Source organism: Haematobia irritans, chromosome 2, assembly GCF_050003625.1.
Source record: "Haematobia irritans isolate KBUSLIRL chromosome 2, ASM5000362v1, whole genome shotgun sequence".
Classification (NCBI taxonomy): Eukaryota; Metazoa; Arthropoda; class Insecta; order Diptera; family Muscidae; genus Haematobia; species Haematobia irritans.
In genome coordinates this window covers 182,481,595-182,504,213 of record NC_134398.1, presented here as the reverse complement: position 1 = coordinate 182,504,213, position 22,619 = coordinate 182,481,595, and the positions used below count along the sequence as shown (strand labels likewise).

Genomic DNA, 22,619 nt, shown 5'->3' with positions numbered 1-22,619 from the left:
TCCGTCTGTTGAAATCACGCTAACTTCCGAAGGCAACAAGCTATCGACTTGAAACTTGGCACAAGTAGTTGTTATCGATGTAGGTCGGATGGTATTGCAAATGGGCCATATCGGTCCACTTTTACGTATAGCCCCCATATAAACGGACCCCCAAACTTGGCTTGCAGACCCTCTACGAGAAGCAAATTTCATCCGATCCAGCTGAAATTTTGTACATGATGTTAGTATATGGTCTCTAACAACCATGCAAAAATTGGTCCACATCGGTCCATAATTATATATAGCCCCCATATAAACCGATTCCCCGATTTGGCTTGCGGAGCCTCTAAGACAACCAAATTTCATCCGATCCGGCTGAAATTTGGTACATGGTGTTAGTATATGGTCTCTAATAACCATGAAAAAACTGGTCCACATCGGTCCATAATTATATATAGCCCCCATATAAACCGATCCCCCGATTTGGCTTGCGGAGCCTCTAAGAGAACCAAATTTCATCCGATCCGGCTGAAATTTGGTACATGGTGTTAGTATATGGTCTCTAACAACCATGAAAAATTGGTCCGCATCGGTCCATAATTATATATAGCCCCCATATAAACCGATCCCCCGATTTGGCTTGTGACTCTAAGTGAAGCAAATTTCATCCGATCTGGCTGAAATTTGGTACGTGGTGTTAGTATATGGTCTCTAACAACCATGCAAAAATTGGTCCACATCGGTTTATAATTATATATAGCCCCTATATAAACCGATCCCCAGATTTGACTTTCGGAGCCTCCAAGAGAAGCAAATTTCATCCGATCGGGCTGAAACTTGGTATATAGTGTTAGTATATGGTCTTTAACAATCATGCAAAAATTGGTCCACATCGATCCATAATTATATATAGCCCCCATATAAACCGATCCCCCTATGTGGCTTGCGGAGCTTCTAAGAGAAGCAAATTTCATCCGATCCGGCTGAAATTTGGTACATGGTGTTAGTATATGGTCTCTAACAACCATGCAAAAATTGGTCCACATCGGTCCATAATTATATATAGCCCCCATATAAACCGATCCCCCGATTTGGCTTGCGGAGCCTCTAAGACAACCAAATTTCATCCGACCCGGCTGAAATTTGGTGCATGGTGTTAGTATATGGTCTCTAACAACCATGCAAAAATTGGTCCACATCGGTCCATAATTATATATAGCCCCCATATAAACCGATCCCCCGATTTGGCTTGCGGAGCCTCTAAGAGAAGCAAATTTCGTCCCATCCCACTGAAATTTGGAACATGGTGTAAGTATATGGTCTCTAATTACCATGCAAAAATTGGTCCACTTCGGTGCATAATTATATATAGGCCCCATATAAACCGATCACCAGATTTGACCTCCGTAGCCTCTTGGAAGAACAAAATTCATCTGATTCAGTTGATATGTGGTACATGGTGTTAATATATGGCCTCAAGTACCCATGCAAACATTGTTCGAAATCCGTCCATAATTATATATAGGCTCCCAGATTTGACCTCCAGAGCCCCTTGGAAGAGCAAAATTCTTCCCATTCGGTTGAAATTTGGTACGTGATGTTAGTATATGGTATCCAATAACCATGCAGGAATTGGTTCCTATCAGCCCATAATTATATATAGCTCCCATATAAACCGATCCCCAGATTCGACCTCCGGTGCCTTTTGGAGAAGCAAAATTCATCCGATCTGCTTGAAATTTGGTACGTGGTAATCTTATATGATATTTAATAACCATGCCAAAAGTGGTCCATATCAGTCCATAACCATATATAGCCCCATATAAACCGATCCCGAGATTTGGTTTTGGAGCCTCTTGGAGGAGCAAATTTCATCCGAGTCAGTTGAAATTTGGTACATTGTGCTAGTATATGGCCGTTAACAACCATGCCTAACTAGGTCCATATCGGTCTATAGTTATATATAGCCCTCAGATAAATCGATCCCCAATCACACAAAAATTGGTCCATATCAAGTTCATAATTCTATATAGCCCACATATAAGCGACCCCCATATTTCAATTCTGGCTCTCTACGTATCTTGCAAAAAGTCCATATCGATTCGTAATATACCACGTATGGACTAACTCACAATTTAGAAAACGATGTTAAGAAGTTTTAAGATACCACAACCCAAGTAATTCGATTGTGGATGACAGTCTTTCGTAGAAGTTTCTACGCAATCCATGGTGGAGGGTACAAAAGCTTCGGCCTGGCCGAACTTACTTCCTTATTTTTTTTTTTTTTTTTGTAATGTAGTTTAATTTTTAGCTCCATAGTAGCCTTTTGAAATGGACGTGGTGTTTTAATTATAGAAATGAAAACATAAAAAATAAAACTTTTCTTATTTTTTCGAAAAATTCCCCTTCTACCGATGAATCGTTATGCTTTTCATATATTTTTTGGAAGTTTCCATTGTTTTATCTGTCCTTATTGTGTTTTATATTCATTAAAATTTAGAAAAATATAAGTTATAGCGAAATCTATGGAAAGCAAATAACATCTTGTGAAGTGAAAATTTAGACCATCAGCAGACTAGAATTTTTAGATGTACTTTAAAAGTAATGACTTAGACAGAATTTCCAAAATTTTTTGCTGAGACATTGTACACAACCATAGGTTAGGTTGGGTTAGGTTGTAGCCCGTTATTTCAGGCTCACTTAGACTATTCAGTCCATTGTGGTAAACTTCTCTCCTATCACTGAGTGCCGCCCGATTCTATATTAAACTCAATGACAAGGGACCTCCTTTTTATAGCCGAGTCCGAACGGCGTTCCACATTGCAGTGAAACCACTCTTATCGTCTCTAACAATCATGCAAAAATTGATCCACATCGGTCAATAATCGGAGCCAGCATTACTGAGGTAGGAAACTACCGCTGAAAAACGTTTAGGTATTTGGTCGAAACAGGGTTCGAACCCACGACCCTGTGTATGCAAGGCGGGCATGGTTGAGGGTATATAAGATTCGTCCTGGCGTTTATGTATATAAAAAAAATTGAAGCCATCTTAAATACTTGTTATTTTTATTTTTTTAATTTAAATAGAAAATAGATTTAAAAATAATGTTTATTGTTCATATTTTTAAAATGTAACCATTTTCTTTGTACTCAACCTAATGTACCAGCAATATTTCTCCATCCCACTCCTGGTATTAAAAAAACCTTATTTTGAATTTAAGGAATTTCCCTAAATACTTTAAGCATTTATCTCTTCAAAATATTCATGAAAAAAAAATATTTTTTGTTTTATTTCTAATATTTATTTACGAAAACATAAAATTTTCCATAGGCTCATATAAAGATTTTCATATATTGTCATTCATTGAAGACCCAGCAACTACAAGAAATTTAGTTCTTTTTTCATTTTCGTTTTTGTAGCCATGTCTTTAAATTTCAAACAAATATACAAAGCACGTATACGCCATGTGGTACAATGGTGCTTTTCTTTTCTCATTCACAAACAAAACAAGAAAACATTTTGTGACAGCTTCGGTGAAGAAAATCGACATTTGTGCCGAGATTTTCAAAACGACATTTAACAACAACACCATCTCTCCCCGCTCCCATCGCAATATAACAGAGCACTACAACAGACTGATGTTGACCCTGTCTGTCGTAGTTTGTCCCCTGGTTTACACTCCTTCTGCAGCAAAGATGTCTCAGTTTCCTTTAAGTTTACTCACACACAAACAATCAAACACATAACACCAACTGAAATCGAAGGACATGTAGATGACCGACCATTCATGTAAACGCTATGACAGACTTGTGGACAATTAGAAACAGGAGAAGTGGAAAGAGTAAACCAAAAATACATAAACATGATGTTGTAAAATGGGAAGTTGAAATAAAAAAAAAATAAAAAAAAAATAAAAAAAAAATGAAAAAAAAACAGAGTTCAGTATATAGAGCGTACCAACGATAAATGAAAGAGGTTTGCAGTGCAATACACACACATAGGAAAAAAAATATTTTTTTTTATTTTGAAACAAATTTTGTCTTCTGAACAATAAATACAAGTTCACTAAATGTACAATTTTAGTTTATATAAATTTTCCTACTATAGGTACTGTAATCATAAAAGTCGACTTTTCGATTTTTTTCAAAATTTAGGAAAACCAATTTTTCGAGTGAATAAATATATGCTTGACAGGGTATAGTTCTTGCTTGCAATCTAACTGTTTATCGGACCATTTAGGTATATATTTAAAATAATATTAAATTAAAAATTAATTAATAATATTTCCCAAAAATAAAAAAAATCCCAATAAAATCATGCAAGAAAAGTCTAAAGTCAGACAGGGCTGACTCTATTATACCCTGCACCACTTTGTAGATATACATTATCGATGTCATCTTAAATCCCTTCAAATTGTTGGGTGTAATCTATAAAGAACTATAATCCCATATACACATACGTAAATTAGAACCGATGTGGACAACATTTGTCCACAAAATCTCTAGACTTAAAAAATTTTATTGTAATACAATTTTGTCAAATTTTTATAGAAATAAAATTTTGAGAAAATTTTCTATAGAAATAAAATTTTAAGAAAATTATCTATGGAAATAAAATATTGAGAAAATTTTCTATAGACACCAAATTGTGACAAACATATTAATAAAAATAAAATTTGGACAAATTTTCTAAACAAATAAAATTTTCAGAAAATATTCTATAGAAACACAATTTTAAGAAATTGTTCTATAGAAGTAAAATTTTAAGAAAACTTTCTACAGAAATAAAATTTTGACAAACTTTTCTATAGAAATAAAATTTTAACAAAATTTTATATAAAAGTGAAACTGAGACATAATTTTCTCTAGAAATAAAATTTTGACAAAGTTTTATTCCTATAGAAAATTTTCCCAACATTTTATTTCTATAGACAACTTTCTCATAATTTTATTTATATAGAAAAAATTTTTCTATTTCTATAGAAATTTTTCTCTTTTTGAAAAGAAATATTTGGTAGAATTTTACCAATCTAACAAATAGTAAAAAATCTACCACTTTTGGTAGAATTCATCCAACTGTATTTTAAGAAATAAAAAAAACAAAGAAATAAAATTTAAAATTTAATTTTTTTTTAATTTTTTGGAAAATTTTCTATAGAAATAACATTTTGACAATCTTTTCTATAGAAATAAAATTTTGACAATATTTTCTATAGAAATAACATTTTGAGAAAAATTTCTATAGAAATAAAATTTTGACAAAACTTTCTATTGAAATAAAATTATGACAAAATTTTCTATTGAAATAAAATTTTGACAAAATTTTCTATAGAAATAAAATTTTGGCAAAATTCTCTATAGAAATACATTTTTGGAAAATTTTCTATAGAAATAAAATTATGACAAAATTTTCTATAGAAATAAAATTTTGACAAAGTTTTCTGTAGAAATAAAATTTTGACAAAATTCTCTATAGAAATAAATTTTTATAAAAATTTTCTGTAGAAATAAAATTTTGGCCAAATTCTCTATAGAAATAAAATTTTGACAAAATTTTCTATTGAAATAAAATTGTGACAAAATTTTCTATAGAAATAAAATTTTATTATATTACATGTTAGCCTGATACCGAAACAGGCAATTGACGTCCAAATGCATTATATCTAATTATACAATTATTATTCGAGCTTTTATGGACAGATATAGATTAAGGAACATGGTTAATAGAGCCATTGAAAAGAAAACGCCAGATACAAATCTATACACGCCTGGACTGTACATGTTTCGGTTCGGGCGAATGAACCTTTCCACAGCCTTTAGTATAGATCTGGCTGGGAGAGATAACTCAATTTTGGGCCCTTTATGCTAACTCCTTATGGAGAAAGAGGAAATTTCCCAAATGTTTTCTCCATAAGGAGTTAGCATAAAGGGCCCAAAATTGAGTTATCTCTCCCAGCCAGATCTATACTAAAGGCTGTGGAAAGGTTCATTCGCCCGAACCGAAACATGTACAGTCCAGGCGTGTATAGATTTGTATCTGGCGTTTTCTTTTCAATGGCTCTATTAACCATGTTCCTTAATCTATATCTGTCCATAAAAGCTCGAATAATAATTGTATAATTAGATGAAATAAAATTTTAACAAAATTTTCTATAGAAATAAAATTTTGACAAAATTTTCTATAGAAATAAAATTTTGACAAAATTTTTTATAGAAATAAAATTTTGACAAAATTTTCTATAGAAATAACTTTTTGGAGAAATTTTTTTATAAAAACCAACTGTTGACAAGAAAAATACCAAAGAAATAAAATTTTAACAAGATTTTCTATAGAAATAAAATTTTGACAAAATTTTAGATAAAACTAAAATGTTGACAAAATTTTCTACAGGAATAAAGTTTGTTTTGAATAAAGAAAACATTTTGAATTCGACGTATCTGTTAAAATTTGGTTATTTAAATCCAAATTTCGGATAAAGTTGTGATAAAATTTTCTACAGAAATAAAATTAAAAAAAATTGTCTTAGGAAATAAAATTAAAAAAAATTTTCTTAGTAAATAAAATTTTGACAAAATTTTCTATTGAAATAAAATTTTGACAAAATTTCCAATGGTAATAAAATTTTGACAAAATTTTCTATAGAAATAAAATTTTGACCAAATTCTCTATAGAAATAAAATTTTGACAAAATTTTCTATTGAAATAAAATTTTGACAAAATTTTCTATAGAAATAAAATTTTGACAGAATTTTCTATAGAAATTAAGTTTTGACAAAAGTTTGACAAAAGTTTCATTAGAAATACATTTTTGGAGAAATTTTTCTATAAAAACCAACTTTTGACAAGAAAAATACCAAAGAAATAAAATTTTAACAAGATTTTCTATAGAAATAAAATTTTGATAAAATTTTAGATAGAACTAAAATGTTGGCAAAATTTTCTACACGAATAAAGATTATAGAATAGAAATAGATTCACTAGATATACCAACAAATTTACATACCTATTTATACCAAAACCAGTCAATTTGACTGTATATGACAATTTATGAAATATGCCCCAAAAAATATGAAATTATATCCCAAAAATCAATTTATGTCACAGGGCAAATAAGTAATGTCAAAAAAAATTGGGGCATAACTTCCGTTTCAGTTTGAGGCATAGGTTCGTACCCCCATAAAAAATAAAAATATAAAAACTCATCAATTATATTCCAGTTTTATTCAGAATGATCATGTTTACATGCTTTACAAATACTAACTTTTTTTTCCACGCATTTTCCGCACACATATTTCTTACAGATGTCACAATTTGTAGTTGTCTTGTTGTTATTACAAAGTCCTATTTGGCACCATTTACGTACTGGCCGGTGATTCTGGGTTGCTGGACGGCGAATTTCACTTGCCCTCCCTTGGCTTGATGACTTATATTCAGATGTGAGCTCTTCAGCTAATCGAAACAAAAAGTCTTTCCTAGAAATATTCTTTCCTGTTATACTTCTATACAAAATCCAGGAATTGATGCCGGCCAAATCTAAAATATTGAAAAATACTTGAAGTGGCCACCTTCTGGATCCTGATTTCACACTATACTTTCTTGCCATTTGATCAGTTACATCAACACCGAATTTGGTTTTATTGTAAAAAGATATAGTTTCAGGTAGTTTCTTGGAACTGGTATCAATTTTGACGCTTTTGTGTTTAGTACTCAATAAAACAACCTTTTTGTTAGGCTTACTCTTATAAACAGTAAGTGTGCATTCATTTGTTTCATATAGATGTGTTGAAAAACGTTCCATACCATCTTTTTTTTCTTTGCAAATTTTTGGAAGCTCCCGTTTGTTGCAACGTATTGTACCAACCAATGCAGTATTTTTAGCTAATAATTTTGAAGCCAGGGGGAGGCTGGTAAAAAAATTGTCGGTTGTCACACACCTTCCTTTCATGATATAAGGTTCTAGTAGTCTTGTTACAACAAATTCACTGAGAGGAGTTGACGCATTTCGTGTTTCGTCTTTTCCTAAATAGGGAAAGCCATTTATAACATACTTCGTTTCAACATCAGAAGCCAGCCAGAATTTTATCCCAAATTTGTCTGGTTTGTTTGGCATATACTGGGTAAATCGACATCTAGCCTTCGTTGGAAACAGTTGCTCATCTACTGTGATAAATGCTCCTGGTTTGAAAGCGTTTTGACTATTCTCGATAAATTTATCCCAAACAGTTGATACCAGCGCAAATTTATCCGTTTGCAAGCGCTGACTCCTCTCATTTTTTTTTATCAAAGCGAATAAAACGTAAAATTTCCGTAAAGTCATTCCTGCTCATACTTTCGGGAAAAAAATCAGGACCCCACTTTTTGTTCCATAAATATGATAATTTCAAACCTTTTGCTTCGTATGCACCACGGCCATACAATATTCCAATAAAAGCCTTCAGTTTTTCCTGCGAAAGGGTCCACTTCTTACCTAAAACTTGAGAGGCTTCTATTTCAGTGCAATTTCTAATATGTTCTAATATATGATGATCAATCAATAGTAAGAAGGCACTGCTCATCTCTTCTTCCATAATATTTCTTCTAGCATATGCTGTAGGCCCAGGTAAATCTTTGAAAATGCAATGACTTGGTAACCTTCCAACGGCACCCCCTTCTTGTATTTTTTTCCAAATTGTTCCATCAGCAGAAACTTCAATTTGCATATTTTGTGTGTTTTCCTCTTCAGAACTCGAGGAAAGCCGCATACATCTTCGTTTTTGCGTATTATGCTGTTGTCTTATGTTGTCTTCTTCGTCACTCGATTCGCCTCCAACATTTTCATCAAATTCCTCGTTATCACTGCTTTCAATATGAACACTTTGATTACCATCATCATCCGTATCACTGTCCAATCCCAAAAACTCATTTTCGCTATCACCACCATCAACGTCTGATAGATCCGAAAGTATATTTCGTATTTCTTCCAATTTCAAAATTTTTCGTTTTTCCATTATGAGCAATTTGTATGTAGCAAAAGTAATAAAATTATTTCTTACTGAACAGAACAGAACTCAATGAATAAATAATGGTTTATAACAGTTTCCTACGAAATTCTTGATAAAAAAATAAATAGGGAGATCCCCGAAAAATATGAAATTTGAAAAATACTATTTTACCAGGGATGTGCAAACAATACTATTTTACCAGGGATGTGCAAACATTTTTCTTTACACGCCATTTTCCAAACAAGGGAATTTCCTAAAAGTGAAGAATATAAAGCATTTGCACATAGAACTACAAAAACGTGTACCAGGTCAAAATGACTGGTTTCGGTATAAGTACCAAAAACAAAAAAAAAAATTTTTGTTATGAACACAAAATCAAATTAACTTATCAAATTATTTGTATTTAATTGTTGTTATAAAAGTCATATAATAGTTTCGAAAAAAAAATAAATATACATAGTAAATATTTATGAAATAAAAGGTAAAACCAGTCATTTTGACTGGCATGGTAAATCTAGAAAAGATTTTTAATTCGAAGTATCTGTTATAATTTAGTTATTTAAATCCAAATTTCGGATAAAGTTTTGATAAAATTTTCTACAGAAATAAAATTTAAGAAAATTGTCTTAGGAAATAAAATTTTGATAAAATTTTCTATAGAAATACAATTTTGACAAAATTTTCTATTGAAGTAAAATCTTGACAGAATTTTCTATTGAAATAAAATTTTGATTGAATTTTCTATTGAAATAAAATGTTGACAAAATTTTCTATAGAAATAAAATTTTGAAAAAATTTTTAATAGAAATAAAATTTTGACAAAATTTTTTATAGAAATAAAATTTTGACAAAATTTTCTATCGAAATAACATTTTGACAAAATTTTCCATAGAAATAAAATTTTGACAAAATTTTCTATGCAAATAAAATTTTTTATTTCCTTTGCAAAAATTCACCTGAGTTGGAGTAAAACTTTGGCCTCCGTGGTCATATAAGTGAATATCGGGTGAAAGATATATATGAGAGCAAATTTAAATCTATACCAAATTGGGCGCACTTTACGACATTGCCCATACAGCAAAAAAAAAATTAGAAGTTGTTCCACAAACATTTCTTGTAAAGCCCATCCCAGAATCCTCATCGAGTTTTTTCAATTTCCGATGCAGTCCTTTTGGACAAGAATTAGAAATAACGCAATCAGACTATTTTAAGTGCAAATTTTGGACAATTAAATCTTACAAAAAAAAATTTGAAAACTAAAAAAAAAAATAGAAAATTAATTAAAATAGTAAAAAATAATAATAAAAAAAAATAATTTAAACCCCGCTGGGATTTTAACCTGTGTCGTTTGACTCTTTCGCTTCCATGGAAGTTCTTTTGAGAAGGTTTTGCAACTTACGAGAATTTTTATTTATTTATTTTTTTTTGTTGTTGATTTTTAATGGAAAATATATGCCGAAAATAAAAAATAAAAACGATGCATAACATAAAAAAATATATTTTTTTTAATGTTTGATAAAAAATTGCCGCTGGTGAGATTTGAACCTGCGTTTCTTATTTTTTCGTTCATACTAATAAAGAACATCTCGAGAAGCAATTAGAATGTTATTCCTTGGTGTCGTATTACGAGCATATCACAAACATTTGAATTGACCTTTCGACGCTTTATGTTCAATGGCGTTTGTGGCTGAGTGTGCTAAGGCGTTCTGTTATGGTGCCAGCAAACCAAGGTTCAACCCCTGGTCGGAGCGAAAAAGTTTTTCAAATTGTAAAAATTAGATAATAGGAAAATAATTGTGTAATAAAACATATGGATGAAAAAAAGTGAAATTGGTTGAAAAAAAATTTTTTTCGCTTTTTAAATTTCTTCATTCATATTAACTTCCAGGGCACAACTTCTAAAGCAATGCAAAGGATCCAAAAAGGGAGTAATTCAGTCCTATAACAAGCCCATGTAAAATTCATTGTAGATGAACCAAGTTTGCACTACTTCCGGATCAGAGATTGGGGATCCAAACTACTTTTTTGGAAGCTCTTTTTTTGCTGGGCGGTAAAAAAAAGCGTCGCCAAAAAAGTAGTGAAAATGTTCTTTTCGGAACCGGAAGTGGTGCAAAATGGGCGCAGAAGCGATGAATTTAACATGGACTAGTCATAGGACGGATATCCACCATTTCAGTAGCCGTTGCACTGAATTTGCAGCACTTCTTAAGTTGTGATGCGAATTCAGTATTTTTGATGTGAATATTTTATATTTTGACAAATAAATAAATTAAATTTTTTTTATGATGTTTAATGCATTTTTACGCTTGTCTGGAACGTTTAACATCAAATATTTTCAAAAACTCGCAAGTTTTCTTGAATGGAATTAACATTTTTTTTCGGCAAAATTTAAATAATTTTTATCATTTTATTAAATCTTAATCTGCTTTTAACACGCTTGAAACAAAAAAAAATTTTAAATTTGTCATTAAAATTATGAAAAAGCCAGTTATAAAAAATGACTCAAATGAATTTCCTGTACAGTTAAAATAAAGAACATCTTTGGGAGAACATTTTTGGAATTGCTTTTAAGTTGTGCCTTTAGAAGAACTTCCAAATTTTTTTGCGGGGCACCTATTGTACTCAAGGTATATCAACCAGCGTTATCTTTCGAATGAATTCCAGATCTGTGACTGGAAGATTTCAGAAATTTATTTAGTGAATTTTGTGACTTGGATTTTCACCACTTTTGTAGTGATATTTAATTATTTCCTTACATTGGAAAAACTTAAATCAATCATTGGTAAAACTTAAATTAGTAGTGGAGTAGTGCTATGTGCAAATGTCAAAAAATAAAAGCTTGAAGAGTGGCATTTACCTAAATACCAGGATATTCCAAATAACACTTTTTTCCATAAAAATTTCCTAATGTCATATCCATTTCCCACAGTGTTCAGGACAATCCTAGTAGAACAAGAGAGGCTAAGCAATATAGAAGACATAAAAGTATGAAATGTTCAAAGAAGAAAAAAAAAAAACAAAAACATTTTAATTGAAAAACGTGACTGTTTTCTTTGGTCTATGACATTTTTGTTGTTATTTTTCTCTCTCCACTAAATGCCTTTTTGTGTTGCTGCTGTTGTTTGTTTCTTTGTATCGTTATTGTGGTAGTAGTGAATTGCCTGAATAAAATGAAGAAAATGGGGAGAAGAAGTGAATGCCTTTGTTTTCAAATTGTTTTTCATTTTTATTTTTATTTCAATTTTTATTGGATTTTTCTTTTTTTTCATCTAAAACAAAATATTTTATGGCATAAAAGACATCACCATAAAATCACAAAAAAAGGAATCCTAGATTTTTTCCATGTCTTTTAAAAATCCCAACAAATGTAATGAAAATCAAAGGGACTTACTGGAACCGTAGCAGTTTAATTGCTGCAATCTGTCAAAAAAATGTTGTTTTTGCTTGTGTGCTATAAAAATTATTTCAATTTAGCTTTTAATTATTGCAACACAGATTTTATTGCCTAAATGAAAAACAACAAACAACAAACAAATAAAAGGAAGATTTTTTTTTGGGAAAATTTTGTTTTATGATATTTGGTTTTCATACCATTCTTCGTTACTATGATAACAAACAATAGGTTCATGTGGCCAGAGATTTCATGTCCTTAAAATACGAATACGAATTTTGAGAAGACGCATTTCATTGATATACAGTTTCGGCCTTGTCCAAAATTCGATAAATTTTTCAATGAAGTCGTTTTGTCCTTATAGTTAAGTGATTCGACTTAAAATTGGCTATCTGTACATGAATGAAAATTTTGTTTGACTAAGATCACTTTGACTTTTATAACTCTGAAAAATTCTCCGAAATTAATGAAGAAGGACATATTAATAAATGCTGGCATTTTGCATTTTGACTATAAATTTTTACAATATTTTCTATAGAAATATTTTTTTTACAAAATTTTCTATATGATATAAAATTTTGACAAAATTTTCTATAAAAATAAAAATTTTACAAAATTTTCTATAGAAATAGAATTTTTACAAAATGTTCTTTATGAAATAAAATTTTGACAAAATTTTCTATAATTAAATATTGATAAAATTTTCTATAATATAATTTTGGCAAAATTTTCTATAGAAATAAAATTTTTACAAAATTTCAATAGAAATCAAATAGCAATAACATTTTGAGAAAATTTTCTATGGAAATAAAATTTTGACAAAACTTTCTATAAAAAAAAATATTTATTGTTGGATTTAATGAACGGCCTGAATTTATTCTGATAATTGGTTGTTGTTGTTGTTGTAACAGTTTATTGCGATTTCATCCATTTTTATAGCCTCCATCATAGGATGAAGGTATATTAACTTTGTCATTCCGTTTGTAACTCATCGAAATAAGACCCCATAAAGTATATATATTCTGGGTCGTGGTGAAATTCTGACTCGATCTAAGTATGTCCGTCCGTCCGTCCGTCCGTCTGTTGAAATCACGCTAACTTCCGAACGAAACAAGCTATCGACTTGAAACTTGGCACAAGTAGTTGTTATCGATGTAGGTCGAATGGTATTGAAAATGGGCCATATCGGTCCACTTTTACGTATAGCCCCCATATAAAGGGACCCTCAGATTTGGCTTGTGGAGCCTCTAACAGAAGCATATTTCATCCGATCCGGCTGAAATTTGGTATATGGTGTTGGTATATGGTCTCTAACAACCATGAAAAAATTGGTCCACATCGGTCCATAATTATATATAGCCCCCATATAAACCGATCTCCAGATTTGGCTTGCGGAGCCTAAAGTAGAAGCAAATTTCATCCGATCCGGCTGAAATTTGGTACATGATGTTGATATATGGTCTCTAATAACCATGCAAAAATTGGTCCATATCGGTCCTTAATTATATATAGCCCCCATATAAACCGATCCCCAGATTTGGCTTGTGGAGCCTCTAAGAGAAGCATATTTCATCCGATCCGGCTGAAATTTGGTATATGGTGTTGGTATATGGTCTCTAACAATCATGCAAAAATTGGTCCACATCGGTCCATAATTATATATAGCCCACATATAAACCGACCCCCAGATTTGGCTTGTGGAGCCTTTAAGAGAAGCATATTTCATCCGATCCGGCCGAAATTTGGTACATGGTGTTGGTATATGGTCTCTAATAATCACGCAAAAATTGGTCCACATCGGTCCATAATTATATATAGCCCCCATATAAACCGACCCCCAGATTTGGCTTGCGGAGCCTCAAAGAGAAGCAAATTTCATCCGATCCGGCTGAAATTTGGTACATGATGTTGGTATATGGTCTCTAACAACCGTGCGAAAATTGGTCCACATCGGTTCATAATTATATATAGCCCCCATATAAACCGATCCCCAGATTTGGCTTGCGAAGTCTCCAAGAGAAGCAAATTTCATCCAATCCGGTTGTAATTTGGAACATGGTGTTAGTATATTATCTTTAACAACCGTGCCAGAATTGGTCCATATCGGTCCAAAATTATATATAGCCCCCATATAAAACGTTCTCCAGATTTGACCTCCGGAGCCTCTTGGAGGAGCAAAATTCACCCCATCCGGTTTAAATTAGGAACGTGGTGGTAGTATATGATCTCTAACAACCATACCAAAATTGGTCCAATCACACAAAAATTGGTCCATATCGGTTCATAATCATGGTTACCACTAGAGCCAAAAATAATCTACCAAAATTTTATTTCTATAGAAAATTTTGTCAAAATTTTATTTCTAGAGAAAACTTTGTTAAAATTTTATTCGGTTCATAATAAAATTTTCATCATAGTCAAAATTTTATTTCTATAGAAATTTTTGTCAAAATTTTATTTCTATAGAAAATTTTGTTCAAATTTTATTCGGTTCATAATCATGGGTGCCACTCGAGCCAAAAATAATCTACCAAGATTTTATTTCTATAGAAAATTTTGTCAAAAGTTTATTTCTATAGAAAATTTTGTTAAAATTTTATTTCTGTAGAAATTTTTGTCAAAATTTTCTTTCTCTAGAAAATTTTGTCAAAATTTTTATTTCTATAGATAATTTTGTGAAAATTTTATTTCTATAGAAAATTTTGTTAAAATTTTATTTCTGTAGAAAATTTTGTCAAAATTTTATGTCTACTTTGTCAAACTGAATTATATACGTATTGGATCGATCTTTTTTGATTTAATATATACCACGTATGGACTTACATACAATTTAGAAGATGGTGTTAAGAGGTTTTAAGATACCTTGCCATCGGCAAGCGTTACCGCTGCTTAAGTAATTCGATTGTGGATGGTAGTGTTTCGAAAAAGTTTCTACGCAATCCATGATGGAGGGTACATAAGCTTCGGCCTGGCCGAACTTACGGCCGTATATACTTGTTATGTTATACGCTTTGGTACTTCAGCTTGTAGCCAGATCGAGGAACTCTGCGACTAAGGTGGGGTGCGTCCAGAGTGACCTGGCGGTAAGTCGGGTTGGTTTAGCTGGGCAAGAGAAGAGATGACGCGTGTCGTGTGGCCCTTGGTTGCAAATTGGACATACGTCAGCTACGCTGCTATCAATCACTGGTAAATAGGAATTGAGGCGGCTGCACTTGCCTGATCTTAACTGGGCTAAAACTACCCTAGTCTGCCGTGGGAGGTCTCTTTCCTCCGGTGCTATGGGCGGTGGACGGACTCCGAGAACAGGATTAACCTTGTAGCTTCTCACCGCTTCAGCTACAGTATCCTGATTAATCCTGTTCAAACCTGCTTGGAACGCTGCTTGATCTAGAGGTTCTCTTTTGTAGCGCTGGATCTCGCGCTCTAGATGATGTATATCAACCCTTACGTTCCTGGGTGGTGGTTGTGCATCCATGAGATGGTGGTTTGGATGATTACTGCGATAACAACCCAGGAGATACTGGTTTGACAACATGTAGTTGTGTCTTCGCACAGGGATGATCTTTGTCTCCACATAAAGGTGATCCAGGGATGTGCTGCGGAGACATCAAGTCCCAGTTCTAAGGGCAGCGTTCTGACAGGTTTGTATGTTATTCCACTGCGTATCACTAGTCTGCGGTGTCCACACTGCCGGTAGGGACGTATTCTCGATGTCCTTAAATAATCTGGCATGGTTGACCGTATCGAATGCTTTCGATAGGTCAAGCGCCACGAGGACCGTCCTATGACACGGCCTGGGCTGATTAAGTCCCTTATTGATATGTGTCGAAATGGCATGTAAGGCAGTCGTCGTACTGTGTACCTTATGGAATCCATGTTGATGGTGGGCAGCTGGAAAATTCTCCACAAGGCAAGGGAGGAGTAGTGCCTCAAGTGTCTTGGCTACTGGCGAGAGAAGGTATATCGGTCTGTACGATTCACCTTTACTCGAATCTTTGCCTGGTTTCAGTAGTGGAATCACCCTTCCCATCTTCCAGATATCGGGTATAATGAGTGATTCTAAGGACAAATTGAGGAGTCTGGTCAGGTACTCAACTCCCAGTATTCCCAGATGCTTCAACATTAGCATTGAAATTCCGTCGGGGCCCAGCGCCTTGGATGGTTTCGCGCTGTTGATGACACTGATAACTTCGGCTGCAGTAAATTGTGGTGTGTCGTCGGCTCGGAGACCACGTATGCGACGTGTGGCTTTCCTTTTCGCTCTCTCACTCTCGGGATGCTCGACTAACTGTCGGTTGAAGTATTTGGCGCATCTCTTCGGATCAGTCACAGTCACGTCGCCAAAGGTGACTGAAATCACATCATCCCTTGTAGCGGGGTTCGAGAGGGCTCTAACTGTTGACCACAATTTACCAGTCCCTGTGCCTAAGTTACATTGCTTCAGGTGCTCTAACCAAGTGTTCCGCTTGTGCTCGTCGACTATCTTACTAATCTCTAGATTTAGTTCTCTGATTCTAGGATCAGCAGGGTTAGCACGACGGCGTTCATCACGCTCGTCTGTGAGTCCCGCCGCTTCGGCTGGGAAGTTGGGCCTCACTTGGGCAATTCGACCAGCGAGTATGAAGCGAGCAGCTGCTGCGTTGATGATGTCCCGGAACGCCCTCTGGGCAACATAAACATGAGAGGGGGACGGGAGCTCACTGAAGCGGCGATCGGTGTATTCTCTGAAGCCTTCCCAGTTGGCTTTCTTTTGATTAATAAACGTCCGGCGTTCAGAGGTTATGAAATCGGAGGGTCGGTTGATGGTGAGAATTATGGGGAGGTGGTCCGATCCCAATGAAATTACGGGTTGCCAGGAGACGTCATTTATCAGACCAGGCGACGCTAAAGATAAATCTGGCGAACTGCTTCAGTCACCCATAATCCTCGTGGGGGCCTCTTCGTTCAACGTGCAAAATGTGGAGTTATCTATCTGCTCTGCCAAAGCTATGCCTCTCTGGTCATTACCTAGGAGAGAATGCCAAAGTTCATGGTGGGCATTAAAGTCTGCTAGAACCAATCGGTTATGCCCGCACAACAGCCACTCAATGTTTGGGCTATAACCTGGGGCACAGCTACCAACCGGCGGTATATACACATTGTAGAGCTCTATCTCGGCAGCCCCAGACTTAACTGCTACCTCCATACATTCCATATAGGGGTCACTAGTGTCTGGCACAAGCGGGATAGGTCTATACTGCACGGAACGGTGTAATATGAAAGCCAGGCCACCACCTCCACTTCTCGTGCGATCCTTTCGAAGCACATTGTATCCATCACAATGGTGTAGGTTGCAGGTGCAATTCAGCTTAGTTTCCTGGGTCGCCTCGACCCTTATCCTTTTCCGATTCATAAAGTCCACGATCTCGCTAATCTTATCCCGGAGCCTGTTGCAATTAAATTGAAAAACCGATGCACTATCCGGAACTGGAACCACAATATTGGTTGTGAGATGCTGCGGCGGAGTATATTGTTGTACGGGAGATGTCGGGGGAGTCGCATAGTCAGACGACCCGCTGCTGCTATCGCTGGCACAGTATCCTGCCACGTAGTCAGTATGACTATACTCCGGATTGATGTGAATTGCATCCTGTCAAAATTTGTCCAGTCCAAAAATGTCAAAAAGCTTTGTTCGGTCTAAAGTGATCTAAGTTATTTTTAGCCATGATCTATTATCACTATTTCGAGTTCGTACATACTAAAATTAAAATTATAAGAAATATGATGTTAAGACCGAAAATAAGGGAATTTCTATCTTATACGGATTTTGAGAAATTTCAAAAAACAAAACTTTGAACTTGTTTCCTGTAAAACTAACTTTTTAGACTTAGCGCACTTTGGAATGTAGACATCGATATAACGCCCTACAAATAATTATATAGTCTAATTTTTTCTCTCATAATTACCGATATAATTAAAATGACTCTAAAGGAGGTGGGGTTTTTGGTTTACTCTGTTGCAACATGACATGTTGTTTGGTTTTGTGACTGCTTGTGGCAGCAATGTCACTTTAGAGTATTAAAAGTAAAAAGGAGCCAAATAAAATGACAAAAAAAAAAACAACAGCAACAGCAAAGTCCTGCTTTTATTTCATATTATGTGGTAAGGACAATTGCAAACATGATACGGTGCTGTTAGTAACTCGCCATTAATTTGTCCAGAGAAAAAATGAGTTGAAAAAATTTAGAAGCCTTTTGTCCTCTTAGTGCAAAAAAAAAAGAACTCAAAAACAAATAATTATGGTAATGTTTTCACACCAATTGTTTAGTTAAACGATTTCATTTACAATAACATAGAGTCCTATTTATCTATTTATCTATATATATAAAATTCAATCTATGTTTGTTTATTTGTTTGTTTGTTTGTTTGTATGTTCCGAGTTGGCTCCGAAACGGCTGAACCGATTTACTTGAAACTTTCAGAGATCGTAGGGGGCGTTCATGTGGTGAAAATGGGGTACCTCATTTTTTGACACCTGGTCGCGGAGGGGGACCTCCCCTTTGTCGGACTTTTTGAAAATTGGACCAAAGTTGACAGAGTTGCTTGAAATTTTCATTGATGGTTGGGGTTGGCAACTAGACAAAGATCCGCTACTTTATATTTCGATATTTGGTGGCGGAGGGGGACTTCCCCTTTGTTCGACTTTTTTTAAAGTACAGTGAAAAAACTAAAATTCTCTAAATTATCTGAGATTTACAGAGAACATGCGGTGAGGTTATGGAATTAATATGGGGTACCTGATGGTTTCATATGTGGACGAGGAGGGGGACCTCCCCCTTGCCCTACTTTTTTAAACTTGGAACAAAATTATGCGATTTGCTTGAAATTTTCATTGAATGTTGGGGTTGGCATCTAGACAAAAATCCGCTACATTAGTTTTCGATATATGGTCGGGGAGGGGACCACCACTTTGCCCGACTTTTTTTTTTTTAATGTACAGTGAAAACAAAACTAAACTCCCCCGTCTGAGATTTTACGGAAAAAATGGGTGATGTTATGAAATTTATATCAGGTTCCTGATTTTTTAATAAAAATAAAAGGGCATAAGGAGACATCCGCTTCTCTTAAGTACATACAGAAAAATAATTAAACTTTACCGAGTTACTTGAAATTTACAGAGGACTGGGGAGAGAGAGGTTACGATATTAATAGTTAATACCTGATTTTGTGATATTTGGTCGGAAGAGAGCCCGCCTCTTTAGGCTTATAATTTGCTTGACATTTTCTGGGACGTTTACAAAAGATACGCTACATCACTTTTCGATATTTGGTCGGGGAGGAGGTCCTCCTCTAAAACTTCAAAAAAAAAATTCTTAAGTTTTCTTGAAATTTACAAAGGCAGTGGGGGAAGGTTATGAACGAAGAGGCAACCTTCCTTGCCCCAACCTTGAACGAAAGTTTCAATAATTTTCAGGGAAGGTTAGGGGTGCTATTCACTACAGTGTTTGTCGATATTGTATCGGGGAAAGTGACGTCCCTTTAAAACAATAGAGCAAAATTTGAACATCTCCGATCTACTTGAAATTTACAGGGAACGTGGGAGGAGGTGATTAAATTTATACATGATTTTTAAATTAGTATATGATTTTTCGATATCTGGTGGGGGAAGGGGAAAATTTGAATAAACTTTGTCGATTTACTTCGATAGAATTTATAGGGACCTTTGAGTAGTTGTGAGATTAATATAGGGTACGTAATAGTTCGATATCAGGTCGGAGTGGAGCCAAGGTGGGTGGTGAGAGGGTTCACTTTTGTCCGTTTTTTTTTCTTAAATTGAAATTAAATGGTTGTCCGTAAATGGGAACTCGGTACATAATTTTATGATTTTTGCACAGGCTTCTGCCAGCAATTTATTGGATGGGATAAAGTAATTCTTTGTAGGTTATTATAATATAGTGCTTAATTTTCAGATATGTTGAGGAGAGGATACATTTCCTTGACAAACCACACTTAAAATTCACAAGAACTACTACAACTACTTGAATACAGAACATTATTTAAAAAATTTGGAGGAAGGGTACACTAGGTAGGGTCACGGCCTAAGGCAAAAAAAAAAGTTGATGCAGTCACCCCCCAGTTTTGTAGCATATTTGAAGACAATTTCAGAACACTAAAACTTTTTTTTTTCCGTGCACCCTACGACCCCCCGAAATACAATTTACTGTGCTGTGTCGTCATTTGAAGTCCGATCGAAAAGAAACGCATATCGTTGTTCATGGTTGATCAGGGGCTATATTTCGTGCATTGGTCATTTTTGACTCCGACGTCAAATTTGATTTTTAATTTTTTTATTTCGCTTCGTATAACCCTATGATGCCCATTTCTTATAACCATTATAAAGATCTTATCAAAATATGAAACTTTTGCTTTGGAAGTATTTAATTATATTCATAAACAAAAAAGTTACAGAGATTTTAAAAAGTCAATAGGTCACCCTACACCATCAAATAGCTTTTGCTGTGTTGTCATGATATCCGATCGAAACCACATGCACATCGTTATTCACATCTACGAAATTAATTTGAAAGGTATTTAATACACACAAACTGTTTATCTGTAAATTTCTAACCGTATCATTGTATACATACTCGTTGTGTGCACTACGGCATTTTCTGCGTTATGCAAAGTTCTTGTGTTTTTGCTTGAACAACTTGAGAGCCTACTGTTTTAAAATCTAACAATAAAAGTAAGTGGTAACGGAATTGTGGAAAAACATGAAATGTACTCAAATCAAATACAAATCTAATCTAATATTTTCTTGTTTAAAGTATTTACTCATGTGACAACATTGCTCACCATTGTGAAGATGACAAGAAAACGCAAAAAAAAAATACGGCGTAGTCAGATGTTGAAAGGCAGAAATTTAACCAATGTGTAAGCAGCATAACGATCTTCGTAATTTTCCACAATTCCGTTACCACTTACTTTTATTGTTAGATTGATTGTTAGATTTTAAAACAGTAGGCTCTCAAGTTGTTCAAGCAAAAACACAAGAACTTTGCATAACGCAGAAAATGCCGTAGTGCACACAACGAGTATGTATACAATGATACGGTTAGAAATTTACAGATAAACAGTTTGTGTGTATTAGATACCTTTCAAATTAATTTCGTAGATGTGAATAACGATGTGCATGTGGTTTCGATCGGATATCATGACAACACAGCAAAAGCTATTTGATGGTGTAGGGTGACCTATTGACTTTTTAAAATCTCTGTAACTTTTTTGTTTATGAATATAATTAAATACTTCCAAAGCAAAAGTTTCATATTTTGATAAGATCTTTATAATGGTTATAAGAAATGGGCATCATAGGGGTATACGAAGCGAAATAAAAAAATTAAAAATCAAATTTGACGTCGGAGTCAAAACTGACCAATGCACGAAATATAGCCCCTGATCAACCATGAACAACGATATGCGTTTCTTTTCGATCGGACTTCAAATGACGACACAGCACAGTAAATTGTATTTCGGGGGGTCATAGGGTGCACGGAAAAAAAAAGTTTTAGTGTTCTGAAATTGTCTTCAAATATGCTACAAAACTGGGGGGTGACTGCATGAACTTTTTTTCGCGACCCTATCTAGGGTACACCCTCTCCCCGACATTTTTTAAGACGAACCGTTTTACATATGCATTCCCGCCGTATTTGTACCTATAAACGAAAAATCAAGTAGTCCGATTAGTTTAAAAGAAATCAAATCTTTTCGAATTGGTTTTCAGCACGAAGGATATAGTTGACTAAGTTAACGCAAAATGTTCCTCCAAATACGCTTCGGAAGGCGCAGCGAAGCGGGCCGGGTTACGCTAGTATACAAATATTTTTTAGAATACTTTTTATATCAAATTAATTATGGAAGAAATCAGAAATTAAAACAAGTATATACGGCCGTAAGTTCGGCCATGCCGAATCTTATGTACCCTCCACCATGGATTACGTAGAAACTTCTACCAAAGATGGTCATCCACAATTAAATTACTTGGGTTGCGGCCGATGGCAAGGCATTTTAAAACTTCTTAACATCATCTTCTAACGTAGTAGACAAAAGAAAGGTCGATTAATACGTATACATTCAGTTCTTGACCGGTATATATAGGGAAGAAATAATTACGAACCGATATGAACTTTTGTGCGGTAATTATAGAAACAGAATTGAAATATGGGGGTCGCTTTATATGAGGGCTATATACAATTATGAACACGAATCTACCAAAAATGGCAGATTT

General features: G+C 34.2%; 2 protein-coding genes across 5 annotated transcripts in view; one reads left to right on the top strand and one right to left on the bottom strand.

Moving 5' to 3' along the window:
- bru1 (bruno 1) overlaps nucleotides 1–22,619 on the top strand; it is a 618,688-nt gene that overhangs the window by 52,809 nt on the left and 543,260 nt on the right. The gene's annotated exons all lie outside the window — the stretch shown is intronic.
- Nucleotides 7,752–9,339, bottom strand: LOC142226770 (uncharacterized). Its single transcript, XM_075296973.1, has one exon. The coding sequence runs from the start codon at nucleotides 8,965–8,967 to the stop codon at nucleotides 8,248–8,250; it is 720 nt and encodes a 239-aa protein (XP_075153088.1). The 5' UTR covers nucleotides 8,968–9,339; the 3' UTR covers nucleotides 7,752–8,247.

Excerpts from the sequence above, each read along its gene's own strand:
- LOC142226770 (XM_075296973.1), bottom strand. The coding sequence starts at position 8,967 with ATGGAAAAACGAAAAATTTTGAAATTGGAAGAAATACGAAATATACTT.